This window comes from Marmota monax, unplaced genomic scaffold (genome assembly GCF_021218885.2).
Source record: "Marmota monax isolate L192 unplaced genomic scaffold, Marmota_monax_Labrador192_F-V1.1 WCK01_AAM20220418_F8-fsc00178, whole genome shotgun sequence".
Lineage (NCBI taxonomy): Eukaryota > Metazoa > Chordata > Mammalia > Rodentia > Sciuridae > Marmota > Marmota monax.
This window is the reverse complement of record NW_026694501.1, coordinates 2,262,223-2,287,075: the sequence shown is the minus strand read 5'-3', so window position 1 is coordinate 2,287,075 and position 24,853 is coordinate 2,262,223. Positions and strand designations below refer to the sequence as shown.

The 24,853-nt window shown below is 42.3% G+C and overlaps 1 protein-coding gene across 2 annotated transcripts in view; it reads right to left on the bottom strand.

Moving 5' to 3' along the window:
* The window catches only part of Slc9a4 (solute carrier family 9 member A4), a 60,611-nt gene extending 36,486 nt beyond the window's left edge, over nucleotides 1-24,125 (bottom strand). The window contains exons 1-3 of one of the 2 annotated variants that reach the window (XM_046420073.2): nucleotides 23,314-23,446; nucleotides 18,832-18,927; nucleotides 16,480-16,943 (exon numbers count right to left, since the gene is read on the bottom strand). In XM_046420073.2, coding sequence (XP_046276029.1) covers nucleotides 16,480-16,911 — 432 coding nt within the window. In that variant the 5' untranslated portion in view covers nucleotides 16,912-16,943; nucleotides 18,832-18,927; nucleotides 23,314-23,446. Of the gene's footprint in view, nucleotides 1-16,479; nucleotides 16,944-18,831; nucleotides 18,928-23,313 lie in introns of both variants that reach the window. The other variant, XM_046420072.2, reaches the window with a different exon arrangement.
* Nucleotides 24,126-24,853: the final 728 nt, after the last annotated feature.

Below are 24,853 nucleotides of genomic sequence, written 5' to 3'. Positions count from 1 at the left end.
CACACTTGGCTCTCCTCTTATTTCTGGATGTGGTTCCTCTCCTCTGCACCCTACCAAGGTTCCCCAGGCTGGAGCCTACTGTTCCAGTTCAATCTCTCCATTCCCATTCATCCTTATTAAGACCCTCAGTGTTACCTCCATTCTTCAGCGTGACTGACAGCTTTTGGGTTTGGGAATTACCAGAAATGCATGCCATTTTGTGCAGACACTGATCCCGGGGTGGCAGAATCTGGCCCCTTGGTCTGTAGTCTGAAGGCAGCTGCAGTCATTCCCTCCAAAGCCTACTTCCAAGACTTGCCCCACCCTGCAAGGACTGCTCCATACCTGGTGTCTCCCCTTATAATAAGAAATGGCTAATTTCCCACAGAGAGAGAGATAGGCAATAAATAATGATCCATCCTCAAAACTGTCTTTAGATTGGTTTGTTGTGTACATAATCATAAACTATTGGAATACATTGAAAACAAAGCCCCAGTTCATCTCATTTACTCTCTCCTCTAAGCAGGGCCTTGCATTTATTGAGGGGTTTCCTCTACTGAGAAAGTAGAAGCAACTGATGAGTAGGAATGGACATCCTAGCTTTGGGGGGGACCTGGAGTCACCATGCATACTATTTGTACATTTTCTACAGAGATCAAAAATCCTAGAACATGACTCTTGGCTTTGGAATGTTGGCAAAGAGGGTCATTCCTCAAAGGAGCTCAAGAGCTACAAACTGTCCTTTAGAGTGTCCCACTGCCAATGGACTTTGCTGCCAGGGACACAAGAAGGATGCACAATGACCCTAGAATCACAAGTTCACATGCCCTTCACCATGTAGCTCGGGACCCTGATTTCTGTGTATTTTCCCAAAGCTCTAAGAATAAAGTGCTGCAAGCTAGGTGCTTGAAGGAGTGGGAGTTTATTCTCTCAGTGCTCTGGAGACTGGATATCCTGGATATCAAGATGGGCCAGGGTCATGCTCCCTTGGAAAGTATGAAGGGGGGATTCCTCCTCGTCCCCTCCTTGTTCCTAGTGTTTTTAGGCAATCTTCAGTGTTCCTTGTCTTATGGACACATCACTCCAGGCTCTGTCACCTCTTCATATGGCCTCCTCTGTGTGTCTCCTCTGTGCACCTGGTCATTTCAACAGGACACCAGTCATTAGATTAGGGTCCACCTTGGTCCAATGTGAGCTCGTCTTAACTAATCACTATGCAAATACACTGTTTTCAAATAAGGTCATGTTCTGGGTGTCAAGGTGGACTTGAATTTGTATGTTTGTCAGAGAGGTATACCTGATATAGTTTCTGTAACCAAAATGTCCACAAAAATGAAATTAACTTGTATTATAGACTAGCATTCTTGATTTATAAATCTCTTAGAGCACCAATAATTTATTTTGAATCTTATAAGGTCCTAAACGGTGGTGCATCCCCTCCAAATGGATCAGTGTTTGACCTTTTAATGCAATAAGAAGCCAGTGGCTGATAAGATTTGTTAGAAATGTTAGATAAGGAATGTGGACAGACTGTAAAAAAAAAAAAAAAAAAAAAAACTTGCTTCCTTTCCCAAAGAGGAGTTTCTAGTGCATTTTCTGGGAGAAGGAGAAAATGGAAAAGTTGAAAAAGAATCAGAAAGCTTAGTGCAAATTTGCCCGAGCAAGGACCGCCCCCCTCACACACACACACACACACACACACACACACAATGCATATTGTGATGTGTATCTCCTAATATGAAATGAAGAAAGGAGTTACTTTGAAAAAGGAATATTTGTAGAAATCTTAAACCAGATTTGCTTAGGTATACATACAAAAGTGAAGAAATTTTAAGAAACAAAAATGCTAAAGGAAACCTCCATGCATGGCTCACAATCCCTTCCAGATAAATGAATATTATAAATTTGTCCTTTCTAATCCTACCTGCCTGCCTATCATCTACCTATGTTGGCACCCATCATCCATCTCTCCATCTGTGGCGGTGAGAGCGTTTCATATCTCTGACTACAGGGAATGAAATGTCCAGCCACCTGCTGTATTTTAATTCTTGTGTTCTGTTCTTAGCTATGGAGTGTGGCAGGGGCACTACAATATGTCCTTTCTCAGAAGGGCAGGTCTTCTGTGGTAGGTGTCCCTAGCCTGAGGACTCTGTGATGATTTTGGTAAACTCTTTCAATATCCCTCCTTCCCTTTCTCCTTCCCCTGTGGTCACTCTGTAAGGGATTCTCAGAGTTCTCCCCGCCCTTGGGTTCCTCCTTCTTGGGAGGTATTGCACATCTAATACCCTCTGGGTGTCTGATCTATGGATAACCTGGACAATATGCATGTATTTATTGTCCATCAATAATATTTTACAAAACTGTTATCATACTGGTCTATGTTATTTAAACAAATGAAGCTGTGTTTTCAGGAAAAGCTAATCCAAGTATTTGAAACTTGTGATTTATGGTTTCAAAATAAATGTAAAATAAACTTCATGGTTGTACCCTGATGCAGTGAGTTTATTTAGATTCATTCCACTTTCCGCCCGACCTTGGAGAAATCCATGTGTGGGTCTTAGGAGACCTGGGTTATTCATTTCTGGAGTTGAACTCCCAAAGAAATGAAGCCAAGATGAGAAGCCAGACCTGGTTTCACAAGTCCAGATCAGGAAGGTTTGAATGAGGTTAAGTGAGGTTTATTTGACTCTCAAATCCAGAGGAAACTCGGGAAACATGATTGAGATTCAAAGATTTGAATATTACTACCACAAATAAAAACTCTTTTCATAGCTTGCCAGATCACAAACAGCTACTGAAGCCATTGCAGTGGCCTGGGAAAGCCAATCAGTACAGCCCTGAACTTTGCTCTGGTGTATCCTGAAGGAGGATGTCAGGGCACATTCAGAAGGGTACACAATTAGGAAGTCTGCATTTATAGGCACAATCCATCGGACTATGTGCAAAGCAATTCTTACCTTTCAGATTAGTAGGTTCTAGTGTCTTTGAATTCATTTTAAATCACAATTGTGTGTGTGAGTGTGTGTGTGTGTGTGTGTGTGTGTGTGTGAGAGAAAGAGAGAGAGAGAGAGAGAGAGAGAGAAAGTCAAGGTTAAACCTGTTTTTGACACTAGGAGAACAGGTTAAAGTTTCCTCCTTTCTCACTGTCTCAGGGAATGGTCCTTTTACAAGATGTAATTGCAAATCTCCCCGATTATAACACTAGCCACTCCGATACCACTGTGCATGTCCTGTTTAACCCAGAGAAAGTCACATGATGCCTGGCAACAGCCCACCAACCAAGGCTCAGCAGAGATGGAGGGTCAATTCCAAGTATGCTAGATTTTTTTCTTGTCAACCTCATGGAGGAATAATTTACATACAATAAACTGCATCTAAAATGAATGAATTATGGCCATTGTATATGTACATAAAACCAAGGCTGTGATCAAGATATAGAATATTTTCACAAATCCAGAGAGGCTCCTCATTCCTCTTTGAAGTTCATCCTTCACTCTGACCCTAACCCCAGGAAACTTCTGATCTATCATAGATGAATTTGCATTTTAATTGAAGTAAATAATATGATATGAACTCTGTGGTGTCTGATTTCATTAGCTTAGTATAATATTTCTGGAAATTATTCCTGTTACTGCAGGTATCAGTGATCTGTTTCTTTGTATTCCTGTCATTTTCTCATACATGGTTATAGTAAATTTCAGCCACCCCATCACCTGCTAATGGGCATTTGTTCTCCCCTACCTCAGTTTTTGGTTATTTGAATATTGCTACCGTGAATTTTACAATTCTTTTGTGCAGATATATGCTTGGAGTAGAATGTACAGATATATACTTGGGAGTAGAATGGCTAGGTAATACAGTTGACATACGTTAAACTTTTAAAGAAACTGCCAAATAGCTTTCCAAAGCCATTGTATCATTTTGTATTCCTAACTAGAAATGCATCCCAGTCTTTTTCCTTTTCTTTCTTTTTTTTTTTTAAAGAAGGTGTCATGCTAAGTTGCTAAAGCTGGCTTTGAACTTGAGATCTTCCTGCCTCAGCCACTGAGTCACCAGGATTACAGATATGAGCCACCACACCCGCTGATAACTGCCTTCTTTTGTGATACACATGTTTAAATATTTGGCAATTTTTAATTAAGTTGTTTTTTGTTATTATTGAGTTGTAAAATTCTTTATATATTCTTCATAAATTCATTGTGTGGTATGTGCATAGAGAATACGTTCTTTTGTTCTTTGGCTTGTCTTCTTGTTTACTTAAAAGCGCATGTTAAAGATCAAAACTTATTCTTTTGATAAAATCCAGGTTATTATGTTATTTCCATTTTTTGTTTGCTTGTTTATGATTTTCCTGTTTTGACAATTCCATGATTTGATAGAATTTGGTTCTATGTTTTCTTCAGGAGATTTATAATTTTATCTTTACATTTAGGCTATGACACACTTTGTGTTGATTTTTAAATATGATTTGAGGTAGGAGGTGATTTTCATGATTTTCTACATGAACATTGAGATATTTCAGTAGCAATTGTTGAAAAGACTCCTCTTCTATTGAACTGCCTCAGTTATTTGACAAAAGTCAGTTGACCATGTATATGTAAGTCTATTTCCAGGTTGTTTTAACTTGTTTTATAATTTACATGTCTATTCTTTAATCAACATTGTGAATTTTATAGTATAATTATAATTATTGTGACATTATAATATGCCTTCAAATATATTTTCAAGTTTTGTTCTTCTTTTAAAAAATTACTTTTTGTATTCTAGGTCATTTGAGCTGCCAAACAGAACTTAGAATCAGCTTTATGAATTTTAAATAAGCCAGCATTGTGGCACCTGCCTGTAATCCCAGCAACTCAGGAGGCTGAGGCAGGAGGATCACAAGTTCATAGCCAGCCTTAGTAACTTAGTGTGGCCCTGAGCAACTCAGCAAGATCCTGTCTCTAAATAAAATATCAAAAAGGGCCGGGAATGTGGCTTAGTGGTTAAGTATCCTGAGTTCAATCCCCAGTACCAAAACAAACAAACAAAAAAGTCTATTTAAAAAGTTTCATGGGAAATTTATTAGAATTCTCTTAAAATTTACCAACTTGTTGGAAGAAAACTGACAACAATCCTGAGCCCTTTATTCATGAACATGTCATTTTTCAAGTCTTTTTATTCACATCAGCAATGTTCTACAATATTCACTGAAAAAGTCTTGCACACCCTTCTTGAACTTATTTCTAAGTATTTTTGGTTTTGCAAAACATTTAAGTGAAATTTTAACATTTTCTTTGGCCACTAGTAGAGTGGTTTGCCGCTACCTAATTAAATGCTGTTGGTTTTTGTACTTTAACCTTATAGCCCATTTAACAGTTTGGATCTTAAGTGTCCTTCAAAGGCTCCTGGGTTAAAGGCCTATTCCCCACTGTGGCACTATTGGGAACTAGTGGCAGGCAGAGAGATCAGTGAGGTGTGCTCTTGAAGGGGATAATGGAACACAGCCCTTTCCTCCCTTTGTTTCCTGAACACCAGGAGGTGAAGAGGTTCCCTCTGCCATGTGTTTCCGCCATGATGAATTGCTTCACCACAGGCCCAAAGCAGTGGTGCCAGGTGACCATGGAGCAAAATCTCTAAAATCACAAGCTTAATTAAATTGTTGTTCATTTCACATTGATCATCTCAAATATTTTGTCACAGAGATAGAAAGCTAATACATCGTGACCTTGGTAAGTTCACTAATAAGTATTTTATTCTAGCAGTTGTTTCACAGATTCTTGAGTACTTCCTGCATAAACTATCATGTCATCCACACATAGAATGTACACTAGCTCCTTAGTGACATTCAAACTTACATTTATGCTTTTTTCTCTTGACTAATCAAAGTTTTGAGAGTAAATATTGCTTTGATCTTGATTTGAGGAAAAAAGTGCTTGATATGTAATTCCTAGATTTTCCCCTAGGTTTAGTAGGATACCAGCTACAGATTGTTCATAAATTCCCTATATCAGGTTGAAGAAGCTACTTAGTCTCCTTACCTTGTCATGACTTTTCATCACTAATGGGTGTTGAATTTGGTCAAATAGTTCTCCATATTTATTAATACAGTCATTTATCTTATAGGATGAATTGAATTCCTAGATTTTTTCCCCTATGTTTAAGAAACTTGTACTTCTGAATTATGTCTTTCATGACCATGATTTATTTTTCTTTAAATGTGTTGCTGAATTTTATTTTTCTAGGAAATATGATGGATGTTGGCCTATAGGTTTGATTTCTTTCTTGAAATGTCTTTGTCTTTTTTTTTTTTTTGGTTTCTTTCTTTACCTTAGTAAAGTTGGGCTCATAACGCAGTTGGAAATTGATCCCCCCCTGTACTATACATGAACGAGTGTAGGAAGAATAAATATTATTTCTTCTTCAAGATACAGATAAGTTTGCCATGTTTTAAAATGCTTATTTCGTTATTAGGATGATGATTTATTACCCTCTTTACTATTCCCTTCCTTTAATTTACTTTGGTTTCACTTTGCTCCTCTTCTTGTTTCTTCAGACAGAAACTCAAGTCCATTGGTTTTTGGTCTTTAGACTCTTAAATAAAAGGCTTTTAAGACGATAGATTTCTCCTCAAAGCATTTCTTTAACTGCACCCCACAAGTTTTGATATGTTGTGTTTTATTATTATTTAGTTAAAAATATTAACTAAATTCCTTTGTAATTTCTTTCTTAAACCATAAAATATTTAGAGGTACTTTACTGGAATTTTCCCAAAATATCTTAAATATCATTTCTTTAATTTTACTATCTTTAATTTCATTCTGTTGTGGACAAAGAACATACTTTATGGTATCAAGCTTTCTAAATTTATTGAGTCTGTATTTATAACTAAATATATGGACATTTTTTGGTGTGCATACAACATGAGGAAATATATTCATTGATCTTATGCAAGCAATTAGATAATGAATCTAACTAATGTTTGATCCTGTGAGAAGGGGCAATGGCAGATTCAGCTCTGTCATGGGGCACTGTCTTGACCCTGTGACAGCTAAAGGAAGCCTACTACTAATTACTGAATTACCTGGCAAGACTGCACAATAAGAGGACATTCTTCACTCCTAAAAGAAGAAAAAAGACCTGCTGCCCCAGGAGAGGAGAGTTAAGTATGCTGTTACCAAACGTTCTGGGTTTGGTATCCCTGAACATTCATTGCTAATGGACTCAGAGAGTAAAGTAAAGGCCAAGTTGGTAAACTGATGTCAGATAATGTGATGAGGAGGAAAACATACTGTAAGTGGCAGAATGTCACTGACCTAGGGTACAGCAAACAAGTTCCTTTAATGAACGTCTTTTCACTTTAAAAACTGTGAAAACCATTCTGAGCTTGAAGAAAGCTAGGGTGGGGGTTCGCCCTATTGCAGCTCTAAGAACCACACCATCCCCCCCCGCCAAGGACTCCCAAATATACATCTCCATTTCATCTTTCTCCCAAGCTCTAGACTTGTATTTCTATAATTATCCAACAATTATTTCAAAGGCCCATTGATACCTCAAATTTAGTAGTTCAAAGCCAACGTAAGACGAATCATCCCCTACCAATACCTGTTCCTCATCAGGACTTTGTTCAAGCAAGTGCCTGAGACTAGTATCCTTCCTCTATGCAAATCGTCCCCCTTCCCCATTTCCACATCAATTTGAAGCAAATACTCAAGTGATGGTCTTTTACCATCTGGGGTCAGTAGATGACCTCTTTGATACAAAAAGTAACTTAAAAGCCAATCTCAAAGCTAAGTTACTTTTAACTACAAAGTCAAACATCAGTTGTGACCAGTAGATTTAAGTTCACTGAAGACAAGCTTAGTGATTTTCTTTTATTTTAGGAGTTTTCTCTGACTTAGTGAAAAAATCAGTGTCTGAGAGAAAGTAGTTGCTCAGTAATATTTTTGGATGGATGGATGGATAAATGGATGGATAAATGAATGGATGGATAGATGAATGGATGGATGGATGGAGGATGGATGGATAGATGGATGATTAGGACTCAGGAGACCTCTGGCTCCACCAAGCATAACTCAACTTCAACATTAGAATATAGGAGTTGGAGCTGAGGATGTAGCCCAGAGGTAGCCCAGAGGTAGTAGCATGTTTGAGACCCTGGGTTTGGGTGCCAGCACCTCAAAAATAAGTAAAATCAATCAATACATAAGGTAGTTGGATTTTGTGGTACCTCAATCCTTTCCCATGGTTCTAGTCTACTTTTTACTCCTGCGGTATGGACTGATTAGTCACCTAAAGTCTCACACGCTGCAGGCTCGGTCCCCGTGTTGATGTTGAAAGGTGGTGGAATCTTTAAGACACAGGAATTAGTGGAAGGCTCCACGCTCAGGAGGGATTCACGCTTTTTGAGCAGGAGGGTTTTTCTCACTCTCTCTGGAAGTCCCTCAAAAGCAGGTTGTGACAAGGGGACCTGGCTCCTCCCCTGAATCTCTTTGGCTTCCTCCCTTGAACGTGCACCCTCTGACCTTGGCAGCTTCCCTCTCTGCTTCTTTGCCACAAGGTGACATAGCCAGGAAGCCCTCACCAGATGGCATCATGCCTTCTAAACTTTCAGCCCCCAAATCATGAGCCAAAATGAACCCTTTTATTTTTTTTGTAAAGTAACGAGACTCCGGTATTTCATTATAACGACACAAAATGGTCAAAGACACTAGTAACCACAGCTGGTCCTGGTGGTAAGAAGTGAAATACGAATGACCACAGATTCTTGACTCACCCATCTCTTGGATCTAATGCTCCAGAGCAGGCCTGTACAACAGGTTCTGCTAGGTGTTGTCCCTTTACGCAATCATTGAGGAAGCCACAGGGAAACTATTTGCCTACCAACCCCTCCCAACCGTCAACTCATAGGACTTTTCACATGATGCTGAGCATAGTTTTTCCATCTCGCAGCCCAACATACCCAACAAGACCTTGAGAATGCACACATGCCTGTTGGTGGTGGGGCATGTGTCGAAAACCACAGGACCAGGAAAGTCTCCAGGCTGTGTTTAGAACACTAGGCTTTCCTCCGGAGTCAGGGATTTCCATGAATGTATTATATAACCTCCTAGGAAACCTCTGTGGCTGGGAAGGGTTCTAGGCAGATACAGAAGAATAGGCAGGCACATGGTCAGAGGCTAAGAAAAGTCAGACGCTCATAGCTTGTGGCTGCTCAAAGGCACAGGGCAAAGCCTGTTTGTTTTTGCATCCCTGGCTTTTAGCACAGTTGGTGACAAGTGCATAGTTTTTAGAGCAGGGACAGGACAGCTCCCATGTGCCCTTCCACAAATTTGTCCTGATTATTCCCTGAAGAGAAAAATAGCATTGCTTTTCTCCCCCACCCCCCGCCCCACTGTGTTACTTTTCCAAATCTATTTGCATAGCTGCTCAAGCCCACCTCCTGCCACAGAAAAGACAACTTGACAACCAGAGAGGTTCTTTTTTCTTGTACTTGTGAACTGAAGTGAGTTCTAACCACCCCTAAGTGGCTCACAGCTTAGCCTGGTGAAAAACCAGTTTGTACAATTCCCCCCTCCACTATTCTCTTACTTCAGGCGGAAGAAAATGAACCGAATGAGTGTTTATGAATCCAATTTGAGGACTTGCAAGGAAGCACCCACGGCAGGGCCCCTCTCCAGCCCTGCTCTGGCACACCTCTCAGTGGTTTTAGGCTGTGGGTTAGAGCCAGACATGCAGATGGAAAAGGTGTCACTTCAATACAGAAGGACAGGAGTCAGATGTGCCTCCTTTCTACTGGTGACCCACTGCTCCCCCAAACATGCCTGGCTGCCCCTCACTGCTCCCAGGTCCTTCTGTACCCCCCAACCTGGTCCAAGCTTCATCTCAAGCTGTTTGCTGCCTCTCTCTCTCTCTCTCTCTCTCTCTCTCTCTCTCTCTCTCTCACACACACACACACACACACACACACACACACACAGCCAGCACCATGTCTCACTCCCAGAGGACCCTTTGGCAGACTGAAGGGAAGCCCATAAGGAAAGCCCCCAGAGTACATGTCTAAAGACAAACACAGGGTCCAGGCTCCTGTCCAGCCTGTCTGGGTCAGCTGCACCCCGTGGGGACACCCTGCACCACACCAAGCACTTGCTGAGGCTTTACAGGGGGTTGGCTTTCACCCTTTGGCACCTGAGCCAACCCATCAAGGCTGCATGGCCCTATTTGTCTGAGGCTCAGACCCGACCCTCAGTTCTGGGTCTGATGGGCATCATGGTTGCCATTTTGGTGTGGCTCCTCTGACATATGAATCATCACCTATCTTTAATGGGCACCTGGGGGGGTCTCATTTGATAGCCTCTGCAAAATCGCATTCTGAGGTTGGATTAATTAATTTATACATGATGAAACTGAAGCATAGAATGATAGAGTCTCCTGCTGAAAATCATGCCATCCCCTGTCACACGGAGCTCCCTACATTCTTAGTCAGAGGACCTGTCTACAGGTGCTCCTTGATTTATAGTGGGATTACATCTCCATCAAGTCATCTGAAGGTGACAGCGTCCTAAGTCAAAAATGCGTTTAGTACATATGACCTGCCACACATCCTAGTGTCACAACACGGTGCACTGTAGGGTGTCTGTTGCTCCCCAGCCTGATGTGGGTGACTGGGAGCTGCCGCTCCCTGCCACTGCCCAGCAGCATGAGCAAAGACTGGACCGCAAAGGAGAGCCCTGCAAAGACCCAAATCAGAATTGGAGGTAGGGCTTCTACTGAATGCAGATTGCTTTCACACCGTGGGAAAGTTAAAAAGTCCAAACATTGTAAGTTGGGGAGTCTTGCCAGGTTACGCTCACCTCTCACCTTCCACCCCTATGCTTTCGAATCTGAATAAAATAAAAGGAAATAAAAGAAGAATAAGGAACAGTTGCCTACTGTCCCTTCTGGATTCTGTTCAAGTTTGTACACAGCTCTGCAGGGAAGTTTTAGCCTGCAAAGTCCAGACAGACAGACAACACCTGGCAGCATCATTTAGGGTATGGAGAACTCTGCAGCAAACGTAACACCAAACACAGGGTGCCCCCACTGTACCACATGTTATTTTGAATGTCTTATTTGTATGGATTCATTTTAATCTTCGTACAATCCTATCTCTAGTTCACAGAAAGAAAACGGAGACTCACAGAGGTTAAGTGACTCCTACTAAAGTCAAACAACTTGCAGCAGAGGCAGGACATGAACAGAGGCACACAGGCTCCTGCCCATACTCTTGGTTACGCTTTACTGCCTTGTGAATGGGGGGTAATGGAGTTAGGAACCCATTTGAGACAGAAAATATAAACCATAAAATTTGCCCTTTGATGAAGGCAGGCTTTGTATCATCCCCATGGATGTGTCAGATGCACGGTTCACCTTGATTCTCCCTGTGCCCAGGACAGCACAGGTGAAGGACAGCTGCATCAGACTGTGGGGAAGAGGGACACGATGCAGGGACTCCTCACTGACAACTGCACCAGTGTCCTTCCACCCCTGGAGTGTGGGCTCAGGAAACAATGTGGAAGCTTGGTGGTGGACATTGGTCTGAGGAAACATTTTCAGTGTGCTCCAAGCTCCCAGAAAGATGCAAATTCAAAAGAAGCATCAGACAAGGTGTGCTGCAGCCTGTGGAGCCTGGCAGCCAAGGCAGAGCAGCAGACTGGCCCCAGGGCCAGCAGCACCCTCATCCCCATCACGGCCTCCATCAATCAATGTTCTGTTCCTTCTGTAGGACAGTCATTGGCTCCCTGAGTTCTAGATTCTGGGCACTATGATGCAGATACTGGGAGGGAACAGCTGAAAGACCAATCAAGAGAGCCACCAGGCAGCCCATTAGGAAAGGCTGATAAACAGATCAGGAAAGAGAGGGGAAAGGAATTCTAGCATGAAGGAGAGGGCGGTTTAAGATCTAATGCTAGCAACAGGTATGCATCATAAATTCAGGGCCAAGTGCAAATTAAATAAGAAGTAAAACATTTTTACTGACAGCCTCAGCAGAAGGGAACTGCTGGCTGGCAAAGCAGAAAGAGGCTGTATTTTCACTTCATATTTAGATATTAGGATACATATGCTAAATTCTACTCAATTAATAAATAAATACCTTCTCTGGGAGTCTGTGTCTTCCCAAGAAAAAATGATAATAGAAATTCAAGTCCTTGGAGATCCCAGAACTCAGCTGGCAACCCCAATCCCTAACTCTAAGCAACCATATCTCTAAACCTCAACCTAACCAAGAAAACCAAGTATCTAAATAAGAACCTAGAACTCAGGTCCTGGGGGACAATGCCCATGACGACTACCTAATACCCTTTCACAAAAATGGTGACGAGAATCCACGCTTCATTCAGTTGTCATGGGGCTTGAAGAAAGAAAACTCCACAAAGCAGTGACTATTCCAGGACTAGCCCTCGGACAGGCGATGAGCTCAATTCCTTCTATCTCAAGGCTCCTAGAGAATGCAATATAGAGGCAGCAAGGTATCATACAGAGTCATCTCTAGAGGAAGGAGTGAAGACAAGAGGAAATGGAGAACAGGAGGGGAGAGAGAAGACGTCAAGGAAAGAGCAGAGATGCTCCCCAGCCAGACCACCTGAGCTCCAGTCTCAGCCTTACCAGATCCAGGCCTCTCAGATGAGGTGGAAGACAGGAGGTGGACTGAGAGAAGTCTGTGGTACCACCTTCAGCAAGTATTGATCCAGAAGAACCAGGGAGGGATACACATACAAGAACAATCTGCCCTGCTATCAATGAGGTGGTGCCATGTTTGAAATCAGCTGCCTCGCTACAGTGACCAGTCACCATAGAGTGTCCTTGAGGTGGTGTGATATCAGAGTAACTGCCAGCATTCATCGAGGGCCCGCTCAAGACTGGCACCCACTGTACCAAAAGCTGAATATGAATTTCCAAGGACTCTACGAGCCAAAGAGTATCATCATCTTGATTTTACTGCAAAAGGAGGCACAGAAAGATCAGAATCTTGTCCAGAGCCACACATTGGAATTGCAGAGCCCGCCCCTTCTGTTTTTTAGAAGTGGACAGGCTTCCCTAACTGGACGTGGGCCCAATCTTCACATTGATAATGCAAGGGTTCTCTCCTGTCCCCTTCCAGCTCCAAGAGTGGAGAATTCAGAAGGTAAGAAGGAAGAGAGGTGGGCAGTTGGCAGAGCTGGACCTCCTGGCGTGTCCTTGTTCAGCGTACTTCAATTTTCTTTGCCTTATTTTCTTCATCTTTAAAGTGAGGGTATTTACTCATGCTTCATAATATGATCTAAAAACTTAATAACAAATGCTAAAGTGAACCACTCAGGGCCTGCGTATGGTAGCGCACCTGTTTTCCTTCTAGAATTTTGGCCATGAGATTCATCTGAGAATGTGGGTGATCCTTCTATCTTAGCAATCTTGGAAATATCCTTCATTTTTCGAATATTTATTTATTCATCATAGAACTGGGGATTGAAGCCAGGGCCCTGACTAAGCTCGTTAAGCACTCTGCACCTGAGCTACATCTCTCGTCCTGAAACATCCTATATTTTTAACATGAGAGTTGCATATAGTCAAACTGTACAACATGTTTTAATGAACATAGTATAATGTGATGGTCTTTACAGTCTAGCTAACTAAGGTATCCACCTCCACATCACTACACTCTTTCTGCCCTTCCTTCTCCTTCCTTTCCTCCCTCCTTCTCTCCCTCTCTCCTTCCCTTCCTTCCTTTTATGCACATAGTCAAGTCACCTGAAATCTGCTCTCTTTGCACATTTCCAGTATACAATATAGTATTGGCCGTCATTTTAAAGCCTTGTGGGTTTTGACTCTGTCCCCTGTGCCTACCATTGAGGGTGTGTTCTGGTGAATTAGAATCAGAACCTGCAATTTCAGCCAGAGGAAGAAATAGTGGAATAAAAGACCTGGCCAATCAGACTCATTGATGCTTGGCCCACTCTAGAAGGCAGCCCTTAGGGGATAAAGATCTGTAGAGCTGTCACATATAAGCCACAATCACTGGCCACCTTCGGGATGACTCAGACTTCCCGCTGAAAGAGCACAGTACTGATTGCTGGCCTTGGGCAGGCTCACTGCTCAATGAAAGGGTGAGTTCAAGGCCCTTAGCTCAAAATACCATTGGATGGCCGAAAGTACCAGTTGCTTCAAGCTGCTTTCTAAATCTGGACCTAGGGCCTCTCTGGTTTCACTTAGAGACTCAGCAGCGCCCAGCACACACTTAATACCCACTGTGCTGTGGCTGCCCACAGAGTGACATGTGGGCAGCCTCACCAGAGCCAAACCTACAGCAGCATCGTCTGGCAGAGGTCACAGAAGTGCCCTCTGCAGATACTCCAGTCACTCAAAAATCCCCATTTTATTTTGAAAATCTCATTCTTTAGACGTGTCTGGGCCAGAGCAATTAAACTTTGACAAATGCTGCTGGCCATGAATTGACAACCTGAACTCAGACTGTGGAGGTAAAAGCCAGAGAAAAACTCAGGGTCAAGTCTGATTCTCAAACCCCAGGGCAGCTGAGTCAAGTGCTCGACTTGGTAATTAATGAAGACTATTTCTTGGCAAGAACTCCTGCAAATCATATGATTGTGCTCCTGATGGAGAAACAGTGTGTTCTGTGAAAATCAAGGAGGCGGCAGTCAATACACTGCCTATGAAGTGCAAGCTGATAAAGACTTTCTGGAAATTCTTGGCAGCTGCGGTGTAAGGCATAAAATTAAGTTCAATGTCACATGCTACCTTGATATTTGGCAAAATCAGGAGGCCCTCAAATAGCCCAACTGCAAGCCCTCCCCCTCCTCCCGACACACACACAGCCCTGTGGATAATGTCCCCCAGTGATAAAAAGCCTTTTTACCAAAGGGACCAGGCACAGTTCCTGCTCATCTCCAACTAGCAGGATTCAGTTCCCTGGCAGTCAGCAAAACCATACAAATAACCCAATCATCTGTGAGAACCAGGCTCACCCCATCCTCCTGCCTGCCCACCCCAGCCCCTGCTGGTTGCTTCTTGTTGAGGGCAGCCCTGTGGGGCCCTGAATGGTGTGTGGTGTCCTCCCGCTCTGGGCTCTGAGCATGTGTGACTCATAAACCACCATCAATCTCATCTGCCCAGTGTCGGGTGTCATGCATTTGGCCATCTCCATAACCCTCGGGTGAGAATCTCTCATTTACCAATGAGATGAGTGGGAGGTGATTAAAACAACCACATGTTTCAAAATTTTAAATGCATACACTGCTCAACCTGGGAATTTCATTTCTAAGAGAATATCCTATAAATAGTCTCAGTGAAGCAAAAAGAGAAATATGCAGAAACAAGAATATTCATTGCCACATTGCATATAGGAGCAAAAAGTTGGAAATAAACTAAATAACCATTCACTGAGGAAATTAAATTATAGTAAACATAATCTGTGACATACTTCCCAACAGCTGAAAAGACATAGTAAGAATTTCAAGACTTCTCCTATCTAAGTAATACATCTAATGTAATCTGCCCAGTCTTTGTTAAAATATGAATCCCCAACTACATACATTCACGTGTGCGTGTGATAAAGGCTGGGAGGGAGAGGACAAGATGGATAAAAGTAGTAGCTTTTTGCATAGTGAGTGAGGAGAGGGCAAGTGGAACCTTTGGTGTCTTATGCTACACAGCTTTATTTTTTGTTGTAGCTATTTGCTTTTCATTTTTTTGCAGTTCTTTTGAGATGAGGTCTTGCTAATTGCCCAGGATGGTCTCAAACGCTTGGGTTCACAGAAACTCCTGCCTCTGTGTCACATCAAGCTAGGACCACAGGGGCATGGCACTCCACCCAGCTGTGCTCCCCAGTTTTGTACAGTTTGACTCTTTATTGATAAAATTAATTCTAGTTTTACTTATGTGCTGGTATAGAGACTTGAAAGTAAGTTGCACCTGATAAAAAACTTGCACCTGATAAAGGTTGCAGCGATTATGAAGAAACTGAACATTGAGAGCTACCTGCAGTGGGATATTACAGCCCCTCAGCCCACTGACATCTCCTGAGCCTTAGTGCTAATGTTAATCTAGAGGCTTCCTAAGAAGAAATCTCTCATTCCCATTTTCCATGTATCATGTAAATGGGTGATACACAAAGCCAACCCATTTTTATAAATCTTCTCAATTCTCTCCCGATCTTGTCTTTTATGTCACTTAATCTAATGCAGCATTTTTTTTAAAGCATGCAAAGGGAAGGAATGGAAGTGAGATCTGATAAATGAAAAATAACTCTCTCTATATAATACAGGCTACCCTTTTCACCCGTGTGAAAACCCAGTGCTAGTGTGCAGTCAGGTGCATGGTGCAGATCCTAAGGAAGGTCACTGGCTTTGGGGCAATGCTGCGTGCACCCGGGTCTGCTCATTCCTGGCAGGAGCCCAGACTCAGGCCTCCTCTTTCGCCCTGAGGATAGCCTCCTATGCTGAGCCCCACTGAACCCTGGCGCCCCTAGGACCCCTCGCGACGTCTCACCACGCTGATGCCATCATTGAGAAGGGCCTCCCCGAAGATGATCATGTAGAGTTGCTCGTTCACTCGCGCCTCCTCGAACACGGCCAGCACGGCCACGGGGTCCACCGCGGAGATGAGGCTGCCAAAGAGCAGGTTCTCCAGCAGGCTGATGTCGCTGAGGCCGAAGGCCCTGACCTGGCACACCAGGTAGAGCGACAGGCCGATGCCCAAGGCGTTGACCAGGGCCCCCAGGCCTGCCCACCACAGGATGGAGCCGATGTTCTCGAAGAAGGGCCGCGTGGGCATGAAGTAACCGCTCTCCAGCACGATGGGCGGGAGGAGATAGAGGAAGTAGATGCTGGAGTCCATGACGGGGGGCGACTTGTGGTCGGTGCCGAAGATGATGCTGCCCACCAGGGCCCCCACGAGGATGAGCAGGCAGCTTTCAGGCATGAGGCCCGGCAGCCGGTGGTAAAGATGGAAGCCTGTGGAAGTGCAGAGAAGCACGTTTGGAAATTGCTAATGAAGTGGTGCTCCTTGAAAGCCAAGCGGATAGGACCTGGGGCAAGCTGGCTGGCTTCTCTGAGCCTCAGTTTCCCATCTGTGGCAGGGACTGGAAGTGTTGCAAGGGCGGTGACTTGGGGTTTTTGCAGTGCTGGGAACCAAACCCAGGGCCTTGCACATGCTAGGCCAGCCCTCTACCACTGAGCTATATTCCTAGCTCAGGAAGGCTAGACTGTACACTTACAGATGCAGTTTCTGCATCCGGCTCATGCAAAAGCAGACACACGCACCTGGACTCTTTTCAGCTTTTCCAATCTTACTTCATTCCCCTCTTCACTAAACAAATAGGCAACAATTAAAAGTGGCTTATTTTGTCTCCTCTGTTTAGCCAGTGACATTGCTTCCTGGTCAGACACTGGAGAGGGAAATCAGGTCACATTCTCATGAACCCCTCTTCATCACCTTGGACCCTTCATGCCACCAGCCCTGAATTCCTCCAGTCCCTCTAAAGTCCACCTTCTCCTCTCCATTTCTATGCCACTGTCTTTATTGAAGACATCCTAATTCCTCATCTTAGATATTCATTTTTCTTCTCACCTCCTGCTGTACTTTTAATCTTGAATGTACCCCAGTGTCCTGAGTGTTAAAAGTTTTGGTCCCCAGGGAGGTGATAGTGTGAGATGATAAAACCTTTAAGAGGTAGGGCCTAGTGGGGGGGGGAGGCCCAGGTCAGTGGGAAAATGCTCTCAAAAGGGATTGTGAGACCCCTGCCCCTTACTCCTCTCCCTTTTGTTTCCCAGTAATGAGGTGAGCAAGTCTGCACTGCTGCATACCTTCACCACGATGTGCTGCCTCGCCACAAGTCTAAAAGCAAAGGAGCCAATTCCTCATGGGCTGGAACCTCCAAAACTGTGAGGCAAAATAAACCTTTCCTCTTTATAAGTTAATTATCTTAGGTATTTTGTCATAGTCAGAGAAAGGTGACAAATACAGCTCCATTCTCAACCTCAGTCCCCCAGCAGATTCCACACTCTCCAGCCAGATGAGTGTTTTACACCATATGTATCAGACTATCTCATTCCCCACCTAAAACTCAGAAGACGCAACAATAAACCAATAATATTGCTTGAGCGTCCCTCTGTGCTAAGTACTGTGAAGTAGAAAACTAAAGATGTAATGATCGACAACACAGCTCCCACTGATGATGAAATTTTAGAAGTAAGACCCAAGTTAGAAGACAGAAGTAATGGTATGTATTGCTGGGCGTTATGGCACATGCCTGTAATACTGAAGACTTGGGAGCTGAGGCAGGAGGAGCACAAATTCAAGGTCAGTCTTAGCAATTTAATGAGAGTCTCAGCAACTGAACAAGACACTGTCTCAAAATAAAAAGGACAGGGGATGTAAGTCAGTGGTAAAGTGCCCCTGGGTTAAATCCTCAGGACAAAGAAGAAAGAAGAAGAAGAAAAAGAAGTAATAAGATGAATAAATGTACAGTTAGCTGCATTTTGAACGTACCAACAAATATAGTAAAAGGTCAGAGGTCAGTGGGTCATCATGGGGACCTCTCCAAGTCTGCCTCCACACAGCTGACCCTACCTTTGTACATTCCCCATTTCAGCCAACCAAATTCCTTTCCTCTCCGTAGGTCTCCTTTTCTGTCTTCTTATCCTGTTATCACTGCTTGAATTATCCTTTTCTTGGTCTATTGGGGTCCTGCTCAGACTTTGAGGCTAAGATTCCTCCTGAAGAAATAATATATCTTTCTCTGAATTATCAAAAAAAAAAAATGATCTGCACTCTACCTGTCTGATAGCAATGGTCCCTTTCTACTTTTTGTTTTTTGCACGACTTCTGTGCCCTACTAACCTGTATTTTCCTCAGACTCAGGCAGAATGATTTATCTCTCTCCAAGTGCTTAGCACAGCGTCTTGTCTACACAGCTGGTCTGTTTGCTGAAAGAATCTGTAGGTATACAAAGGAGTGAGTTCACATCATCATGGATGTTGTTACATGGGACAAAATTGAATGGGCTGTTGGAAAAGGACCAGGATTTATGGCATTGGATGGCAGAATGAGAGACATTTTAGGTGGAAAGGACTCCAATGCAGAAGAGAGGCAGACTGGTTCAGTCAGATATTTTTGACGTTCATCGAGGACTTCCACCTGACTGGAGCAAATTTTGAATTGTGAAGAATATTAGAAAGAGAGAAGGTGATTTTGTCCCAAATAATAGAGGGGCTCCAATTCAAAATTAAGAGAGAGAGAATTCCTCCCAGGGGCCATCGGGAGCCAATAAATGTCTCCTCAGGGATATTTTGGGTTAGTCACCCAAAGAGGATATGGGTCCCTCCTCTATGCAGACAGGTTAGTACAATGGAGTATAATCCCCATCAATAGATGTGACACCGACTCCCACCTCCATTTCATTATCTTCAAGGCTAGCTTAGGGCTTCCTTTTAGAGTCATGGATTCTCTATTTCTCAATTACAACTTTATCAGCCTCTCTTTCTCTCTCTCTCTCTCTCTCTCTCTCTCTCTCTCTCTCTCTCTCTCCTTTCTTTATAGTTATTTTAATCAAACTCAACTTTTCTTAACACAAGAAGATGGAAAAGCCCAGAGTGTGATTCTCTAAGGTCTGTGGATTTCTAGGTTGGCCCTGCTTCCAGGAATCAAGTTTCCCAAAATGGATCCAGCATGTACCTGCCAAGCTGCACCTTCCTGTTGGAAGCTACCTACCCATAAGTAAGGCTTCCTAAAGGGACACATTATAGGCATTTCGCATTCTACAATGCTTCCCGCCTTTCACAAGGGACGACAGTTAGTCACTTTGAAATCCATCCCCAATTCTATAATCCCATCCTTACAAATGGTTCAAGGAAGATTCTTCAGTGATGTTCCAAAAGTTGTAGTAAAATAAAAGACAAAGTCTGAGGTGATGTTTTTGTTTTTGTTTTTGTTGTTATCTTTGTTCTGGAATATCCTTGCTTTACAAATGCATAAATTGATTATTTTAAAAGGAATTGGAGAGCGTTTTGTGTTTTTCTTCTGGAATGTCTACCAGTCAGTTGTAGGTTAACCTGTCCTCCTCCTTAAATCAAAAGGCCCTTGAGCAAGTACCAAGAATGCAACGCAAATAACAAGAAATGTTGGTGAGGAGGTGAGAAAAGGGGAACACTCATACATTGCTGATGGGTCTTCAAATTGGTGCAACCACTCTGGAAAGCAGTATAGAAAGTCCTCAAAAACCTAGGAATGGAACCCTATTTGCCCCAGCTATCCCACTCCTTGGTATGTATCCAAAGGAGTTAAAATAAGCATACTACAGTGAGCTGGCCACATGGATATTTATAGCAGCTCATATTTATTTATATGGAACCAACCTAGGTGCCCTTCAACAGATGAATGGATAAAGAAAATGGGGTGTTACTCAGCCATTAAGAAGAATGACTTTATGGTATTTGCCAGTAAAAGAACAGATCTGGAGACTATCAAGCTAAGTGAAGTAAGCCAATCCCCCAAAACCAAACATGGAGCGTTTTCTTTGATATATGGAAGCTAACTCACAATAAGGGGGTTGGAAGGGAAGAATAGAGGTTCAGTAGATTAGACAAAGGAGAATGGAGGGAAGGGAGGGAGAGAGGAACAGGGAAGACAGTAGAATGAATCTGACATAACTTTCCTATGTACACACATGAAAACACCACCGTGAATCTCACCATGGTGTACATCCACAAAAACAGGATCCTAATTAGAAGAAGATATATTCCATGCTCGCATAGTTATATCAAAATGCATTACCCTGTCATGAAAAACTAAAAAGAACCCCAAAAACTTAAATGAGGGAGTAAGAACAACAATTTGGAGGCAAAGGAAGCAAAATTACTTGATAGTCTCTGGATAACATAGGTGTGAAGGCTAAATGAACCCACAGGTAAGTGGATGTAATTTTCCAGTTTGAGTCAAAGATGGAAAACCACTTATTTAATATTTTTTCACATATGGAAATATAACTCATAAAATATGTTAAATATAAAAACGGAGTCTTTTCAGGGACAAATTTTAAGCATTTCCTTCAAGTTTTGATCTGCATGAATATGTGTATGAGCGCGTGAAAATCAAATATATGTTATAAAGTTGAAATGATACTCTCAATAGAATGTCACATCTCACTTATGTCAATAAAAATAATACATAAGCTTTCCCCATTATTAAATGTTCTTTTTAGTATTCTTACTTTTAGTTATAGGTCAACACAATATCTTTATTTTATTTTTATGTGGTCAAAGCCATGCATGCTAGGTGAGCCTCTACCTCTGTGCCACAACCCAACCCCTATTAAATGGACTTGGAAAAATAAAGGCCCTTGAGGTCAGGAACCATGGTCATTTCCGTGTATTGCATATATTCAGGTTTTATAATATAATCTAAAAAAGGTCATATGCATCCTTACATGTTAAAGTTTTACAAATCATCAGTATTATTACTATCATTGCCATTATTTTGCCTTTGGTAAGTGAACCATCTTATATAAAACTTCCAACCCAGTATTTGGCACATGGTATGCATTCAATAAATATGCCTTTTCTTCTCACCCCCATATCCATATGGAACACAGAAATTATATAGATTATTGAAGACTAGAAAACATGAAATCATACTCGAATAAGCATGTTCAAGCTGACAACCTACTTAAGCAATTTTCTCTTTCTAAACTATGTTCAATGGCGTTAACAGGAAAATAAGTGCATTTAAATCAGCAGTTCCACAGACAATAGTGTCCTCTGAGTTCTCTTAAATTTTAACAATAGTGAGTCTGAGCCACACCTTGAAAGGACAAGCTATGCTTTAGGTTAATATGAAACTAAGACGAAATGCACCCTTTCTGCATTGATTGATCTTCTGATGGACAAAGTGACCAACTAGTCAGGGACAGAACTAGTCTCCTGATTCCCAGACCAATGGTAACCATTACTGATAAAGGGAGGCTAAAGTGGGGCACGGACAGTGAAGGCCAAGAATCTTCAGCTACAGAGGGAACACTCAATTGTCACTCAAGACCATCTGAACATTTTCATTGTCAACATGGTTTTCATAAAGGTGTTAGACTCTTTGCTCTGAACTGAGGACGATATCCATTTGGAAAGCCATTTTTACTGGAACAGGTCTCTAAAATAACATGAGACCCTTTGTGCCACTTAATCACTTAATGAATCGCAAGGGAGCTCTTTAAACTAATAATTCCCATCCAATCTTTATACTCTATTAGTTCAAAATGAGTAAAAGTTATAAAGAAGCTCCTAATGAGCACACCTGTGCCCCAAGCCATAAGGAGGGAGTTAGATTAATAGATAAAAACCCACCAAAATTCAATGCAGACCATGTGTGGCTCAAACCCACATTTCAAATCCGTCTTAGAGACAATGTATATACATATAAATGGGCATCAAAATGTTCTAGAGATTCTATCTCAATCAGGCAATCTACCTACTCAAATAATACAAAGTTTAGAGGTGAGACAAAGGAGATATTATGCTTAGGAACTGAGATGATCATATTGATTTTCCACTTTGGAATAAGCTAATGTTCTAAGGAACAGGGGAGTGCAATTAAGGATTAAATAGTCGAAGAGTGTAAGGTACCCATTGCTTTTTTTTTTTTTGTTATACACACACACACACACACACACACACACACAAATACCGTGGTAGGAATTTAATCCTGTCATTTTTTTAAAAATCACTTTATTTCACAAAGGAGGCCATTGGCTCCATTTGACTTAGATGTAAACCAATATTTTACCAACAGATATCATCTGATTTGGCCCCATATCCTATCTCTGAGGGACACAAGAGTTGCCTGTGATTGTCTTGTGCCTTGCTTCTGTCAAGTTTCAAGGAACATGCACCACTTGTAAAGAATAAACAATGGAAGCCATTAATTAATTCCACATTTTGTGGTTGAGAATGAAGGAAGACTATTTCACAGAAGAAACATTATGTGGTTCCCGAAATTTCCAACCTGCTTCACTCCAAGGTCTTAATTTTGTAAAGCATATTGAGACTTTTACATGACAATGTCCCAACAGTGTCACCTGAAATGAGAAGAAACCAAAGGAACCCAGGACCTCACAGTCGTCTCTTAAATTTTAAAGCAGAATCCTGAAGCATTGAGCAGCTTTGTTAAAAATAAATAAAGAAGTTGTGACTTACCCTTGACCTATGGGAAGAGAATTTTTATTTAATCACAGTTAACATTTGAAATCCACTTAGTCCACCATCTATAAGGCATATTCACATATGTGATCTCATGTGAGAAACAACTTCTAAAACTAGGTGTTTGAGGACTTACCTATTTTTGCAAGAGATGCTAGGAGTATCCAGAGGGTGACCTCATAAGGAATTTGCACATAATCATAATCCAGTTCGAAAACAGATATCCTTTCATCTGGCACCGAGCTGGAAGCAGCAAACCAAGCCTTAGGTGCATGCTGAGCAGGGGAACTTGCAGATTCATTCAAATCAGAAGATGCCTCAGAGCCTACAAGGGCCACGAGCAATAACAACCAGATGCAAGGACTAAAAGGCACGAATATCTTGAGACCCATTCTGTGGGCTTCTGCTACACACCCTGGGTGCAGATGTGTGCCACACATCTGCCGCCGAGAGGACTTCTAGAGAACAGCTGCATTCACCTGGCTCAAGGTGACAGACACACAGTCCGTAGGTCCATCCAAGAAAGTCCAAGTATGTTGTTGAGGCTGTGTGTAGAAGATTTCTACTGTTTTTTTTTGTTGTTGTTGTTGTTTTGTTTTTTTTTTAATGCTTATGTTGGAGCAATTCAGCTTCGGACTCAGACACAGTCATTCAAAGAACTTGTTAAAGAAAGCACAAGGAGCTACCTGTAGAGGCTTCATGCGATCATGACCTGAAGAGCAATTTATAAAGGGGGGAAAAGAAATCTCCTCTTCAAAGCCGTTGGTTCCTCACTTCACTGCAGGCAGGTTTCATCTTGAGGGTGAAAACCGAAAAGGACACCACAGTGCTCATTCCATGTGCCATCAAAGTCCTTTTAATGAGGAAGGGAATCCTTGCCGCTCTGTGGCATCCCAGGAAGGAGCTACCTGTCCTGCCCCTGTCCCTGCTTTCCTCCCCTTGCTACTCTGTCACGTGTTCTGAATGGTCAAGGCAGGTAGTTCTTGAAACACACTTAATTATTTGCTCTGATTTGGCTTTTGTAATGAAATGTTTGCGCTGAGTGTTCGCCACAGGTTACACTGCTGCCACCTAGTGGGCGCCCACGATGAGACACCCTTGGCAAGTTGAGGGATGAATAAGGTGTAAACTAGAAACGTCCTGGAAAACTGTGTCTTACAGTCTCTATAAAAGAGGAAGGAAGAGGGGGAGTGGTGGCAATGGCTAGGATGACCTTGGCATAGTGTACTACCAGACTTCGTGATGAATAGTTCATAGGAGTGAAGCTTCACCTCTCCTGAAGTTTACCAAGAGTTTTTCAGAGAAAAACAAACCAAATAACAACTCCCATAGGTGCCTACAAATTTTCTTCCATCTTAAGGAATTCTGTTATTGGGGGTCCATTTGTTGAAAAGTTGTGCCACAGAATGTTTATGAAAGAATTGATTCTGAGGTGAATCTTAAGAATTTCTTTGTAGTTCTCTAACCTTTGGCCAAGTGAACTTGGCCAAGTGACTTCATTTGAAGAGAGAGGATAAGGCTGTTCATCTCACTGAGCAGCTACGAGCACTAAATGAGATGGTGTGGAGTTGGCGCTTAATAAATGTCGGTTTTCACTATTTGAAATCACACCTCTCGTTCTCATAGAAGATCAAATTGACAGGGTTGCAATAAAGAACAACAGTGAACAGGAAATG